Source organism: Marmota marmota, unplaced genomic scaffold (assembly GCF_001458135.2).
Source record: "Marmota marmota marmota unplaced genomic scaffold, marMar, whole genome shotgun sequence".
Classification (NCBI taxonomy): Eukaryota; Metazoa; Chordata; class Mammalia; order Rodentia; family Sciuridae; genus Marmota; species Marmota marmota.
In genome coordinates, this window is record NW_026000164.1 from 12394079 (window position 1) to 12409793 (window position 15715).

The following is a 15715-nucleotide window of genomic DNA, read 5'->3' on the forward strand; positions in this document are numbered from 1 at the left end:
GCCAAAAACGTACATTGGAGAAAAGATTGCCTCTTCAACAAATGGTGCTGGGAAAACTGAAAACCCACATGTAACAAAATGAAATTAAACCTTTATCTCTCACCATGCACAAAACTCAATTCAAAATGGATCAAGGACCTAGTAATTAAACCAGAGATCTTGTACCTAATTGAAGAAAAAGTATGCCCAAGTCTCTATCATGTCGGATTAAGCCCCAACTTTCTTATTAAAACTCCTGTTGTGCAAGAATTAAAAACAAGAATCAATAAATGGGATGGATACAAACTTAAAAGCATCTTTTCAGCAAAAGAAACAATCAGGTGAATAGAGAGCCTACAGAATGGGAGCAAATCTTTACCATAAGCACATCAGATAGAGCACTAGTCTCTAGGATAGGTAAAGCACTCAAAAACCTTATCACCAAAAAACCAAATAACCCAATCAATAAATGGGTCAAGGAACTGAACAGACACCTCTCAGAAGAAATTATACAACCAAACAACAAACATATGAAAAAATGTTCAACATCTGTAGCAATTAGAGAAATGCAAATCAAAACTACTGTAAGGTTTCATCTCACTCCAGTCAGAATGGCAGCTATCAAGAATACAAACAACAATAAGTGTTGGAGAGGATGTGGGGGAAATGGCACACTCATACATTGCTGGTGGGATTGCCAATTGGTGCAGCCAATCTGGAAAGCAGTATGGAGATTCCTTGGAAAACTTGGAATGGAACCACCATTTAACCCAGCTATCCCCACTCCTCACTCCTCGGTTTATACCCGATGGACTTAAAAACAGTATACTACAGGGACACAGGACAATGTTTATAGCAGCACAATTCACAATAGCTAAATTATGGAACCAAACCTAGATGCCCTTCAGTAGATAAATGGATAGGGAAACTTTGGTACATACACATAATGTTCCACTCAGTATTAAAAGAGAATAAAATCATGGCATTTGCAGGTAAATGGATGAAGTTGGAGAATATAATGCTAAGTGAAACAAGCTAACCCCAAAAAAACCAAAGGCCAAATGTTTTCTTTGATATGAGGATGCTGACACATAATGGCGATTTTGGGGGACAGCATGTGAGGAATGGAGGAACTTTGGAGGGGGCAGAGGGGAGGGAGGGGGAATGGGGGGGCAAAGGGTAGGAATGATGGTGGAATGAGTTAGACATCATTACCCTAAGTACCTGTATAAGACACGAATGATGTGAAAATACTATGTGTACAGTCAGTGTCTTGAAAATTGTGCTCTATGTGTGTAATATGAAATGAATTGCATTTTGCCATCATGTATAACAAATCAGAATCAATTAAAAAAGAATATAGGTAGTGTAGTTCCATTTTGAATAAAGTTTGAAAACATACATGTGTGTGGTAAAACTATAAAGAAAACCAAGGATATGAAAAATACAGAACTCTAAGTGATAGTTATCTCAGGGGGAAGGGAAGGTGATAGGAAAGGGTACACCAGGGCCTCAAAGGTAAGGGCCTCAACTGGGTTGGGGGTACTTGCATGTTGGTATTATCTATATAGCTGATGTGTGTGTGTGTGTGTGGGGGGGTGTATGTACACATATACACACATACATACACTTCCTATTTGATAGTAACACACCAGTACCAGTTGGAGGAGAGGGTGACTTGGGGGAAGATACTGTCATATGTTGGGGTTGGAGAAAGAAAGGGAAAATGCTATTTTTTAAACCAGGTAGAAAAATGAAAGGTGAGGATTGGGGAAGGGAAGTTTTAATAATGGCACAAAAAACCTCCATAGGACATTCTGAGCACTAGAAGAAGAAAAGTTGTTAAAGATTTGCCAAGTTGGGCAGCAGTTTATTATCTGACTGCTTTTATTTTTAAACTCTTCAAAATTCTGTGGTGGGGGGTGTGTGTGTCTTGTTTTGTAGGTTTAATATCCACAGAGTTGAAATGACTCATCATGTTTTGAAAACTACAGTTTAGCAGAGAAGCAAAAATAGTAGCTCCATTTGGATTGAAGCTCTTTAGAGACATTCGACACTGCCATTCCCCGGGGTTCCCCGGTCCTCAGAGGATTTCCTGTGTTTCCAGCACCCTTGAGCTAGTCCCTAGGTGGTCACTGGGGTCTCACAGTCCAAAATGCCTTTGTGTGGGTTTCATTAACCAAATTTAGTGTGTGCTTTCAACTCACTTATCGTATGACATAATCTGGCATGTTTTTCAATTTACTTTATCAACTATTTTGAGAAAATGGGCTAATTTAAGAAGGTGTGAAGAGCCTTCCACCTCTGAGAACACAGGGACCTGTCTTTGCAGGCTGACTCTGCCCCATGTGCTATTTTGAACAAGTCAGCTTAAACTCTGATTCTCATGTGCCCCAGAAGGAAATTGGCCTTGGTCTTAAGGGATCCATTTAGCTTGAAAAGTCCATGATTGATCACTACATTTAGGGAAGTGTTCCAGATAGAAAAATAGATACTTAAAAAGATACTTATTTGTGTGAGTCTTAGATAGTTGGGGATCCTCGTCACTGACTTTTAATCACTCTGAGGCAGCACTTGGGCAGTTCCTGGGCTGTGACATATAGCATGGCCAGGTTGGAGGGGGGGACGCCTGATAAATATGTGTTTATGCAGGCTCAAGGAGAGAAGGTGCCTCAATGTTGGCTACTTAGAGTGGGGTGGCACACCCCGGTCAGTTGGAGCGAAGCTGAAGCCCAGGCCCCATCGCAGAACTGCTGGGCAGTGGTGGCATGTTTTCAAGGTCCCCACATCATTTGTGGGCACGTCACTGTCTGAGAAGCACTTGGTCTCACCCCAACCCCGTTCCTTTCTCTCTGTTGTCAAAGAGAGAACCTTTTACTCTTTTGTGATCTAGTGCTTTAGAGCTTGGAAATTGATCCCCAGGGCTTGAGATGAGAGTCCCTGATGCCTTTTATGCTGAAAAAGAGACTCACCTGGGTTTTCTAACCTCTTCCTGAATTAACCACAGAAGTAATTCCCCATGGCATTGCAGCTGCTGTCTCTCCCCCAGGGCCTGGCAGAAAGGGAAAAAAAAAAAAAATCCCAGGTTGGCACGCTTGACATTTCTCAATGTGAAGTTTTTTTTTTTTTTTTTTTTTTTTTTTTTGTTCCTGTGCTTTCCTAGTTAGGAGATTTATTTATTTATTTATTTTTTGGTCCTTTTGATGACTTTGCCTTTCTTGCTCCCTTATCCTCTGAAGGCAGGGTGGATTTAATTCTCATTTGCATCAGAGCTGGATCTCTTCTTGGCCTTTTGGCTAAGATCAAGTGTAGCATCAGATCTGGTTCATAAATCAGCCACTCAACATCACTTTTCTCTCTCTCAGCCTTCTGGTGCACTTGAAATGTGTTTCTGATTTCTTTTAAAAGGGATCTCACTCCTTGTTCAGCTCTTATATTTCAAAACAAGTTATATCATAGCAGAGTTTTAAAACAGACACATAAAATGACTCATCCTTAGGAAAACTTTCAAATTTATATGCTATACAGTTGGACAGAGTTGTGATTTGTATTACGTCTTGAATATATGCCTTTCAACCTTTACTGCAGAGAAGAACAGCTGCTGTTTTACTGGATTGGTATTAAGTATCATGTTCTCTTTCGCCCGTGCTTGGACTGAGACAGGTAAGTCATAAAAGCACGTACACAGGGAATCCTAGGGCCAGGTTGTATTGAAGGCAAAAAACATTTAATAACATCATATGAAACAACTTAAAATCTCTATTTAATAAATTGTGTCCTTTTACTGTGTATCTCTTTTCTTTTTTTAAAATAATTTTGCAGTGCTAGAGATTGAACTCGGGGCCTTGGGCATGCTAGGCAAGCGCTCTACCACTGAGCTACAGCCCCAGCCTGTGTTCATCTTTTAAGTCATGTCACAGAGAAAAGAGAATGGAGGTTTGTGGCTTTCATATGCTAAAGGCACCAGCTAGAAATATGTTGTCTATAGGACTAAGCATTATTTACAGATTTTAGTATATTTACACAAAATCTATCCACAGAGTTTTGTCTTAACTTTTGTTTTAATGTGTATATTTTTAGTTGTAGATGGGCCCAATACTTTCATTTCTTTATTTTTATGTGGTCTGAGGATCGAGCCCAGTGCCTCACATGTGTTAGATAAGCTCTGTACCACTGAGCCCCAGCCCCAGCCCCTGTCTTAACTCTGATTCTCATCTCGACTGGTGAGTCACAGATCCCTCTGCTGTCCTCCTTTCACCTTCTAGGCAGCTATACTATTTTATGCATCTTTCGTTTACTCACAAATTGAATAGCAGTATTATTATTCATTTGTACCATTAATGTTTGTTTAGAGTTACCATCTATTTGTCATTTACTTATTCTCTATTTCCTCTTCCCAGACCTTTTGTCTGAGATAATTTATCTTTGTTCTTGAAGGATGTCCTCGTTTAGAGGTGGTGCAGGTAGCTGCTGCTTCCTCCTCCTCCTCTTCCTCTTCCCCTTGCCTCCTCTCTTTTTTCAGTACTGGGCATCCAACCCAGAGGCTTGCACACACTAGGCAAGGACTTTCCCTCTGGGCTACATCCCCAGCCCAGTTGTAATTTGAAACAGTCTCTCTCTGAGTTGCCCAGGCTGGCCTCAAAATGGTGATCCTCCTGCCTCAGCATGCTGGCTAGTTGGAATTACATGTACCAAACCATATGTGTCTTCTTGATGGGGAGTTTTTGCTCAAGTCTGAGATGTCAGATAGTTTCTCTCAACTCCTTGAAGAGTTTGTTCCCTAGTCATCTAGCTTCTATTCTGTGACTAGTTCTCTGCTTGTGTAATCGACATCCTTCTCTCTCTGACTGCTTTTATAATTTGTCTTTTTTTAAAAAAAAATTTTATTTATTTATTTATTTTACTTTTACGGGGTCCTAAGATGGAACCCAGTGCCTCATGCACAGTAGGCAAGCGCTCTGCCATTGAGCTACAGCCCCAGCCCTCATAATTTGTCTTTGGTGACCTGTGGCACAATATCATAAGTATGGGTTTAAAAAAAAAATCACCTTGTTTGGGATTTCCTGGTTTTCCTAAATTGAAGGATTTGTGTCTCCTTAGTCTTGGAAAATTATTAGTGTTATCTCTTTGAATATTGTTTCTCTGTGACTCCCTTCATTACGTTTTTCTAAAACTTTGATCAAAGGTACGTCTCATTCTGTCTTCTTTCTTATGTTTGCATCTCTTTGTTTCTAGCTGATTTCTTCAGATGTGCCCCTCAGTTCACTAAATCTTACTTCAGCTGGGTCTAAATTGCTGTTTGATGTGTGTGTTAAGTTTTTAAATTTTAATTACAATATTTTCATTTTTCAGTGTTCTTTGTTTGCTTTTCAAATATTTCTGGTCAGTTTTCATAGTCTCTTGCTCAGAACTCATGTTTTTAATCCCCACTTGTTATTTTAGATGAATTAAACATATTTTAAAAATGTCTCCCAGAATATCTGAAGTCTTTGAGATCTGAGATTACTTTGATTTAGTTTCTTTTGGCTTTTCCATGGAATTCGCTTGACTTTTCATGGTACCTTATTTTCCTGTGTGTTTTTTCATTTGAATTTTGTGCTCATATTTGTTGGAACTGTAGCTGTGGGAATATTTGATTTGGGAGTGTGTTCTTCTGAGGACAACTTTTTTTTTTTCCTTTCTTTTTTTGAGACAGGGTTTCACTCTGTTACCCAGGCTGGTGTCAGACTCCTGGGCTCTGATTCTTCTGCCTCAGCCTCCTCAGCTTTCGTTGTAGTTAGGTTTATAAGTGTGTGTCACCACGCTGGCCTGGGATCATTCATATTAGATTCTGACAGACATTGGAGACTGGGCTTATTTTTTTGGGGGGGATACTAGGGATTGAACTCAGAGTCACTCAACCACTGAGCCACATCCCCAGCTCTGTTTTGTATTTTATTTAGAGACAGGGTCTCACTGAGTTGCTTAGCATCTTGCTTTTGCCAAGGTTGGCTTTGAACTCATGATCCTCCTGCCTAAGCCTCCGAGCCACTGGGATTACAGGTGTGCGTCACTGTGCCCAGCTAGACTGGGTCTACTTTAAATTAGGTCTCTTAGCATAGAGTTATTAGGACCATATAAATAATGTAGGTTCTAAAGTTGGAGAGACTTGTGTAATTGCTGCACAAAGCCAGAGTTGAGATAGACATTTGTTCTTTCCTTTTCTCTCCCTCCCTCCCTTCCTTACTTCGTTCCTTCTTTTTTGGCCTGAACAACAGAACTTAGCTGGGTCCCTTCTGGAGGCCAGCAGTCCAAGGACTGGGTCAGCAGGCTGGTTCTCTCTGAGGCTGTGGGGGAGAGCCCTGCCCAGGGGGTCTCCTGGCTGCTGGTGTTTGCTGGCAGTCTTTGACATTCCTTATCTCTTAGGAGGATTGCCCTGATCTTCCTTCACCTTCACAGGTGTTCTCCGTGTGTGTGTGTGTGTGTGTGTGTGTGTCCAAATTTCCTTTCTAAAATGAGGACAAGAGTCATAAGGAAGATTGAGTTAAGGGTAATTTTTATAGTATTTCACACATAGTTGGGACAAGTGGAAGGTGTTGTTCCTGCTTGTGATCGCTGCCCTGTCCCCAGCTGTGCTGCAGTGGACAGTACTCTGGCCCTCTGTCAGTGGCTGGGCTGTCACTCACCTAACTTCTCTGGGCAACATATCTAAATTACAGGTGGAGACACCTGAACTTTTAAAATGATGACAGCTGTCCCAGGATCAAGAATAGCAGAGTTTGAGCAGATGATGGGATGATTTGGACACATGTCAGAACCTGGTATCCTCTGACACTGTTCGTTCCTTCATTTGAGCAGGTGTTTAATTGAGTTCCTACCAAATATCACTCACTGCGCTGGCTACCAGGCAACAGGAACTGTCCCTGTTTCCAGAAGCTCACAGTTGAATGAGTAGGCAGGTAGTTTGATGGTAAGGGGTGTGACAGGTAGAAGCCCAGGGGGAGACAGTGACCCATAACTAGAGCTTGGAGGGAGGAGGCCAGAGCTGTGTGCTATCTGAAGGACTGGAATGGCCTGGTGGAGAGCCAGGGAGGGGCATTCAGGAATGGGGACAACAGGGTGCAGGTCACCAAGGCCAGAGCAGATTTGGGTTTGGGAGCCGCAGGGTGCTTATTTGGCCAGAGGAGAGTTGTGGAGGCCTGACAGGGGTGAAAGGTGGGCCTGGAGGTCTCTGGGGACAGCCTGGGAAGGGCCCAGTGACTGTTTGGAAGCACCACTGGAAAAGCCTGGAACTGTCACCAGGACCTGAGTGGTGCTGCCAGGAGGCACTCTGTCCTCGCAGGAGTCAGCTTGTGATTGGAAGAGAGAACCGTGGGCTTCGGGGTCAGGGCAGCCCTGTGTTAGAGGCTGGCTTCCCTCCAGGCAGATCTTGTAGTGGACTTGTCCACCTTCTCTAACCTCCTTCCTCGTGTGATAAATGAGAATGGCCAGACAACCTCCCAGGGCCTGTTTCCTGTGTTGTGTGGTTTTGTGGGTACGAGTGTCTGTTGTTAGAAAGCAAGAGAAAGCGTGTAAATGTGTACACACAGAGGCCAGCTTACGTAAAGGTGGTGCTCAGGTTTCTGAGTGCTTGAAGATTCATTTCCCGTGGCGATTCTGGCCATATCTGGCTTCCGCCGTGTAGCTGTGAACGGTAGCTCTCTACCGCGAGTGGATGTTTGCTGAATGAGTAACTGTGGATGCCTGAAAGGAAACCATAGCAGTCCGACTCCCGTGGCATTGCAGCTAACCCAGCTCTGGTTTTCTTGCTAGATGAGCTCCCTCTGGAGCAGCACGGCCTCTCTCCCTTCCCTGCGGAGCTCTTGCTGGAGACCAGCACCATGCCCAGCGCTGCACACGTGGCCTTAACAGAGACTGCGGCGGGGTCCCAGCTGAGCCGGTCTCTTCTCCCCACGTCCTCTCCATCTGCCACTAGTTTTGATATGGCCTTTTTAAATCATGGAAAACAGACCCAAAGTACAGCAGATCACAGTGTCTTTGTGGTAAATTATGGGTCTGTGACGAGTAATGAGGTGGCCTTCGGTGACGATGACATGGATAACTTTTTGCCAGATGCTCCCTGGACCTCTGCACGGATGGTGTCCCCAACACAGTCCATCGTGGTCAGCCCACCAGAGCTGCCCGGAGAAACGCCCGAGCTCAAGCCCACTCCATCACTACCCACGATTTCCCTACAGGACCAAGAGGTGACATCAGCCTGGCAGAGTTCAGCCCAGCCACCAGCGACTTACGTGGAGTCCCCCAGTCATCTTGGCACCTCTTGGTCAGCTTTTCCCACCTCCGAGGGCATAATTCCAACTCTTAATGGGAACCTGGTGCTTTATCCTACCGGAACCTACAGCCAGTTACCAAGTAGGACTTGGCCAGAGACAGTGGCTCCAGTCACAGAGGACGCGGGGGCCCTGCCCTTGGGCTCGTGGTCTTCTTTGCCTCCGCCGTTAGGTGATGGCGGTCCCCAACAGCCATCTCTGCCTCCGGGGGAAATCTCACAGACTCCACAGCAGGTCCTGGCCACACGCACAGGCAGACACCCCGATGTGACCACTGCTGGGAGTCAGCGTCTGGAAGAAACTGTCTTTCCAAGGGTGGACCCCACTGTCACCGTGTCACAGACGGCCTTTGCTTCCAGGAGCACACAGGCTGCTTCGTTTTCCGCCCCTCCTGCATTTGTGTCTTTTTCTACTCCATCAGTGGATGCTTCACACGACCCCTTCCTTCCTGGAGATGCCGGCGACACGTCAGAGTTGCCTGGCAGTCCTGTGGTCCCCAGTCACACGGCGGATACCCTCGTCCTGAGCCCCGCGGCCTCCCTCAGGCCCTACACTTGGTGCGCGTCCTGTGCTGTGGCATCTCCTCGGCACGTTCTGGCCACAGGTTCTGTGGAGAGAGACGTGGGGTCGGGGGATGGGCCCGAGACCCTGACGGTGGCCACGCTGGCAGCGAGCAGCCCCTCTCTGTGGAGTAGCGAGGCCACCGACCTCTCTGAGTTCGAGGAAGATCCTCAAGAATATAACACCCTGTTCCCCTCCAGGCCCGTGGTCTCTCTCGCTTCTCCATCCCTGAGGGTCTCGGAAGCCAGCCCAGGTGTGTCGGCCGAGGTGGGCACGAGCAGCGTCACCAGCACCCAGGTGTACTCTTCTCTTGAGCACCTCTCTGCACCAGTGTCCCTCGGGCCTGCCTTTGGCTTCTCCCCGGTGGCCGACGCTCAAGGAACACCATCCAGTGTGACCGCTGTGTCTTTCTCGGTCACTGCCAGCGTCCTCCTTGAATCATTTTTCTCTGTCACAGTAAAGGAAAGCACGCCGTCCCTCTGGTTCAGAGACGCGAGTCTGTCCCCCTCTGAGACTCTGGTTCCTCTGGCAGAGCCTTCACTTTTCTCCCACCAGGAACCCGCGGGGGCTTCTGCCCAGGGGTGGCCGAGTGTCCTGGATCTGGCGTCCAGCCTCCCCTCCACGCCTCCGCTGGACCTGGGCAGCCCGGCCCCCTCCTCTTCCCAGGTCCCTGCTGCCCCGTCTCTGATGCCAAGTGGCCTGTCCCCCATCGCGTCCCAGTCCCTTTCTGCCTGGGTGGCGACCTTGTCCTTGCCTGACCCTGCCAGTCTGCACTCACCGCCTCTTTCTGCTCCGAGTTCCACGGACCTGGCATCTCCTCAGCTCTGGCCGAGTGCGGACCTTCCTTCAAGGACGGTCACCTCTCTCCCTGGTCCTTCTGAAGTGCCGGTGCCGCCGAGCTTCTCCTCGGATCCTCTCCAGCTTGCTGGCTCATCCACGGTCGCGCCCACGGACTCCGACGCCCTTTTTACCTCGGCTCTCACTGGAACTACCTCCTCTTTTGAGTTCTTGCCCACCCGCCACGGCTCTGCAGTCGCCACGCTGGTGCCCTCCGGCTCCGAGCCCACCCTCGATGTCTCGACTGCTGCGACTCACCCCTGGTCACAGTCCCCTGCCTCCCCTCTGACACCTGTTTTCACCGGGGCTTTTCTGTCCTCGACTCTGACACCCTCGGAGGACCCGGTCAGTGCTACAGACTATCACACGTCTGTGTCACCCTCTTCCTCCCAAGTCATTCCCACCGGTCCAGTGTCAGTCAGCGACGCATATCTGCCATCAGCATCCTCACTTGTCCCGGGGGGGAGCTCGTCACCCCTGCCCACAGAGCCACCGTCCACGCTCACAGGTTCACCGTGGAACACATCCCCCGAGCCGAGCACACCCAACAGCACTGCTGCCCATACTGTGGACACTGACCTGAGCAGTGGCACTGGGAATCCGAGCCCCCCGGAGGGCAGTGTGGCCCCTCCATTGCCATCCCTCCACCCTGTGACCACCTCCACTCTTGAAGCGACAGTGAGTACTCCAGCACCGGCCACCACCAAGCCACCTTATGTGTGTGATATTACAGTCCCCGATGCCTACTTGATCACAACTGGTAAGGCCCCGCGTCCGGTTGCCTCTCTGGGGAGGGGGCTTTTCCTAAGGTGTTTGTGAGCAGTGCTTACAGGAGACCTGGAATGCATCTATGTATGTAAAATACTTAGCCCAGTACCTGGCACTGAGCAAGCACCCTGAAGATTACCTATTAGTACTTTCAATAAAAGCAAATAGAGGATTTAAATGAACCATGGAGCTTTTGGTAGGGTCTTTGTCTTCAAAGCTCATAACTCAGTGGGCACACGGATGACATGGTTGAAAGGAAGCCCGTTCTCATTTAGTTCAAGCAGATTCGGGCAGTTGCATAAGGGTAACCTTGGCAATTTTATACTGATTTACTATTCTTGCTTTTGCTTTTATGTATTCCTGTAAATGTCATTTGGATCCCAAGGAAAGAAAAATGGAATGAATAAATGTCCTCTGAACGTAGTCACGGACTTTGATCCTCTGCCCCGCCTGTAGCCTCGGTTGGTGGCCATCTGAGCTCCAGGGTCCTGAGCATTGTGGGCTGCTCCAGCCACATTGGGCTGCAGCCCACCTGGGGACATGCTATACAAGGCGGATTTATCTCAAGGGCAGTGTCCAGGGAGGAGGCCTGCTCGATCAGCTCTCCATGAGAAGTGACTTGGACGTACATGACGTCTCGTGGGCTATGAGTGTGTGTTCGCCTCCAGCCTAATGTGACAGATCCTGGCTCTGTGAATTGGTTTTGGTGGGGATAGTTTTGATGAAGAAGGGAGAGAAAAATGGCAGGAGAAGTAGGGAAGAAGTGGAGTGGAGTGGACAAAGAGGAAGAGGAACGGGAAAAGGTGCAGGTGAGGACAGAGAAGAGCATGCCTGGTCCGTTTCCCCCATGCTGAGTGCGGTGGACCATGGAGCCTCTGCCCACCACCAGGACAGAGCCGCCACCCTCGCAGTGGGCTGGGACCCTGGCAGCCTTTGCTCTCCTCACCCCACAGTAACCTCTGCAATTCAGGTGACAAATCGTTACTGAGCACTTCGTAAGTGTGTGTCCTTCTCGAGGCTGTGAGGGATAGAGTCAAGGAAGACATGGTCTTAGAGCCTGGTAGGGCAGGCGGTGAGCCATGGGCTGGAGATTAGGTAATGGGAGGAGAAGATGACTGGTAGGAAATGAGGTTGGAACAAAATTAGACACTTTAATCTGCAGGACGAAGGCAGTTGAGCCATGAGAGGAGTTTCTCATTGACAAAAATATTTTCATTCTTTTTTTTTTTTTCTAGAGTGGTTGGATGTAAGGAGCTTATTAAAAGAGTTACTGAAAGTATCTTTATCTCTGAGATACTAGGATATTTATGATACAATGTTGTATCTTTTAAAATTTTTCTGCAAACAACTGGAAACCATTTTAGGAGTACCTCTGAGAACACTGGGCATCATATAGGATAAATTTAACTTTCATATATGATATACATTTAATGACGTTTGGTGCCCTTTATTAGGTATCTGTGTTTTAAAACTGCCTTTTGGAACAAAATTCACCTCTTACGAGTGTGCTTTGTCAGCTGTGCAGAGCACCCTGCTGTCACTTTGCGTTTGGAGGGAAGGTAGATGCCATCTCTCGCTTTCAGTAAGGCCTTTGACGAGAGGACAGATCAGCTCATTTCCAGTGCTGGTTTAGATTTGACTTGGTTGCTTTCTTTTTATCTATGAGAGAGTCTGGAGTGGGGTTCGAGGTGGTTCTTTCAGTGGAGTTCTGTAAGAAGGTAGAACCACTCTAGGTGCTCTTGATCCTTGGTGGCCTTGCAGGGAGACCCTTGACCACAGGTGTCCAGCAGAGGTGACCATGCTTCCCATCTGGCACCTTCCTGACCCATGCCCTCTTCTAGAGGGCTCCTCACCTCTCTTCTGCTGGCTCTGGGGGAAACTATAGATAGTTGGCAAAATAATTGTAAGAGCTGTTTCTGGATGATTCTTTTTCTCCCCAAAGACTGTAGTTCTCACATCTCAATGTTCATTTTATAATACCTTCCTCAGATTGCTTAGAGCGGGTGGCAGTTATGGTGGCTGTGGGACCATGTAGAGCAGCACCTGGCTGTGGAGTCACATGCAGTCCATGCTTTCTGCTTCCCCTGATGGTTCTTCTGTTTCTGACTTTCTGCCTCTATCCTTCCCCAAGCTTAGCTCTGGAGACCCTTCCTGTCCTCCTCTCCCCCTCCCCAGTCTGTTCTAGTTCTCCCTCCTTATTTCCTTTCTTAAATAGGACATCTTTCCATTCCCCCTTCTCCTTCCTGTTCATTCTGTCTTTCTCTTAAGATCCACGGATCCACTCTGATCCACTTGGAGCCTGTGCAGACCGTGGTGGCACCGGCATGACCCAGCAAGGTGCTCTAAGAAATGGATTTGTTCTAATGGTCTCATGAACTAAAGGAGTGATCCCCCTTACCATTTTATATCCGGGTCACTGATTTGTTGGAAAAACAATCAAATGTAACTTACATATTTTTTAAAAAAATTATTATTAGAGTTTTATAGTTATACCTAGCAGCTGGGTTGGTCCTGACAAACTCACACCTGCATGGAAGTCGACTTCAGTTCATGATCCCTGCCTTTCTCTCCTGTGCCCCCTCCCCTCTCCCATCCTCCTTTCTCTACTAGACTTCCTTTTGCTTGCCTATTAATTTATATTTGGATGGTTCTTTATGTAATCTTATCCTTCCCCCTCTTTTCCTTTATTTCACTCTAGCTTCCAAGTGTGAGAGAAAACATTTGACCTTTGAGTTTTTGAGTTTGACTAATTTCACTTAGCATGATATTCTCCATCTCCATCCATTTACCAGCAAATGCTATAATTCTTTTTTATGGCTGAGTAGAACTCTGTTGCAAATATATATACACACACATATATATATATATACACACACACACACACATAATTTATTAATCTATTCATCTATTGATGGGCACACTTTTTTAAGAATAAAGAATGTGGAAGGATTCTAAAAATTAAGATCAGGGAAATGAAAAATGGAATAATAATATCAACTGCATCCTAATTTTGTGCTATGGCAAGTTGATAGAAGAGGAAGGAAAAAGTGGAGGGGGAAGGAAGGGCAAGCTTACTAAATACTCAGTAGACAGAGCAGCAGGCATACACATGAGCATGAATTTTTAAATGGAACTTTTTAGATGTGAAAAAATTTCAACAGAACTAGGCTAACTAGGCTGTAGTATGAGAAATATTTTATTTCCTGCACAAAAATTTAAAATATGGGAATTGGGATAATGTTTTTCCCCCACCCTCAGTGGTGAACATTCTTCACCTGCTGCTTTGAAGAGGGAGGAGTCCCTAGAAGGGAGGAGTCTTCTAGTTCTGTCGAGCAGCATCTTAAAGCCTTTAAAAACATTGCTTCTGAGAGCTTCTAAAGTCTGGTGTTTTGCCATTAGGGCCATAGCCAGGGAACAACCTGCTGTTTGTTGGGATAAAAACGGGAACTGGAAGCTCTTTGCCCCTGGCTAACACATTTTGGCATAGCTTGGTATTCCTGGTGACACTCAGCTGCACGCGGTGGTTGTCTTTGATCTAGTGCTGGCCAGAAGAGCAGTGCAGGAGTACATCATCACCTCCATCAAGGAAGTGCTGAGGATTCACTTCAACCGTGCGGTGGAGCTGAAGGTGAGCCGGCTGGACGTGCGGTTGAGTCCGACGGCACGCGGTGACGCCCTGCCAGTTCTCCCTCTAACCCCTCTGCTGCTCCTTCCTGCTCATCCTCTCCATCTCCTCTCAATGTCATTTCATCGGGGAAGCCTCTCCTGATGCCAGACAGGGTCAAGTTGAGTTCATTCGGGGGATATTTTGGCAGAGTTGGGACAGAGGGTCTCTCAGACCAGAGGTGATACTTTTGGTGATGACCTTAACGATTTTTGCTTCCCTTGATTTACATTAAAGGACTTGGATTTGAGTTTGAATTAAATCTCAGAGTGAGTACATATGCATCTTTCAGTACATTGAGTGAGACGGAGATGGATTTCTGAATCTTTTATACCAGTCCCCCCGGTGCCTCTTCTCCTAGATGAGCTGAGGGAGTCATGCTCTCTAAACCTGCACCATCCACAAGGTGACTGGGAGCACACGAAATGGGGCTCTTGTCAGAAACTGAGATGTGCCCTCAGATGTGCTCCCATGTGGTGGAGCTGAAGATTTTAAGAATAGAGTGAAAAGAGGAATGGAAATATCTCCCTTTTAATTTTTTTTTTGTATTGACCACATATTGAATGATATTGTGTTGTGTTAAGTAAGGTATATTTAAGATGAATTTACAGTGTTCTTATGTTTTTAATGTGGTCTCTAGAAATCTTAAAATTGTCTATGTGGCTTCCATTGTATTTTGGACAGCGAATGCTTAATACAGAGTAAGTGCTCTTTTCTGTGTGGTTTAAACATGACGAACACCTTGAATTCTCTGTAGCTCGTTATTCAGTTCATATTACTGGCTATTGTTTCCTGCTGCTCTGGTAATTTTGAGCTGTTTTTGAGAAGATTGAAAGAATATAAGAATAACTAAAAATTTTGATTCTCTGTGAAGCACTACCCTTTCATTTAAAATACTGATCTATATTTTTAAATTTAATGTATTATCTTTCTGCCCAGTACAACTTCCTCTCAGCTTGAATTGTCTTTTGTATTTTTTATTTCCCTAGGTTTATGAACTATTCACTGACTTCACTTTTCTGGTAACATCCGGTCCTTTTGTTTACACGGCAATATCAGTCATTAATGTGCTTATTAGTAGTAAACTTGTGCGTGACCAAACTCCTTTAATCCTGTCTGTGAAACCTTCTTTCTTCGTGCCAGAGTCCAGGTTCCAAGTCCAAACAGGTGAGACAACTGAGCATAGTTGTTTTGATTTGTAAGTAGAATTTCATTTTATTTTTGTATTTTTTAAAAATGGGAGATTATTTTAGAAATTATTCATTCATTTGTTTATTTTTTGAGACGGGGTCTTGCTGTGTGCTCAGGCTAGACTCTGACTTCTAGTCAAGCCATTCTCCTGTCGTACAGCCCCTCGGGTGGCTGAGACTACAGGCGTGTGCTATTGCACCTGACTCTGTCATTTAATTTAGAAAATCTTTAAAATTATGGAAAAATTTCAAGCATATATAAAAGTACACAGACTAGTTTGATACCCCCCGTGTACCTACCATATGGTTTCCACAGTGTTCAGCTTCTAGCCAGACTCATTACATCTATACCCCCATTCACTTTCCCACCTGTCACGTTATTTTGCAGTGAATCTCAGGCATTGTAT

The 15715-nt window shown here is 45.8% G+C and overlaps 1 protein-coding gene and 1 pseudogene across 2 annotated transcripts in view; both read left to right on the top strand.

Annotated features, from left to right (window-relative positions):
• Positions 1-3255: 3255 nt before the first annotated feature.
• Positions 3256-3401, top strand: LOC125611666 (annotated as a pseudogene).
• Positions 3402-5983: 2582 nt separating this feature from the next.
• The window catches only part of Kiaa1549 (KIAA1549 ortholog), a 91186-nt gene continuing 81454 nt past the window's right edge, over positions 5984-15715 (top strand). For both annotated transcript variants that reach the window (XM_048786857.1, XM_048786858.1), the window contains exons 1-3: positions 5984-10446; positions 13994-14082; positions 15108-15285. In XM_048786857.1, coding sequence (XP_048642814.1) covers positions 7839-10446; positions 13994-14082; positions 15108-15285 — 2875 coding nt within the window. In that variant the 5' untranslated portion in view covers positions 5984-7838. The remainder of the gene's footprint in view (positions 10447-13993; positions 14083-15107; positions 15286-15715) is intronic.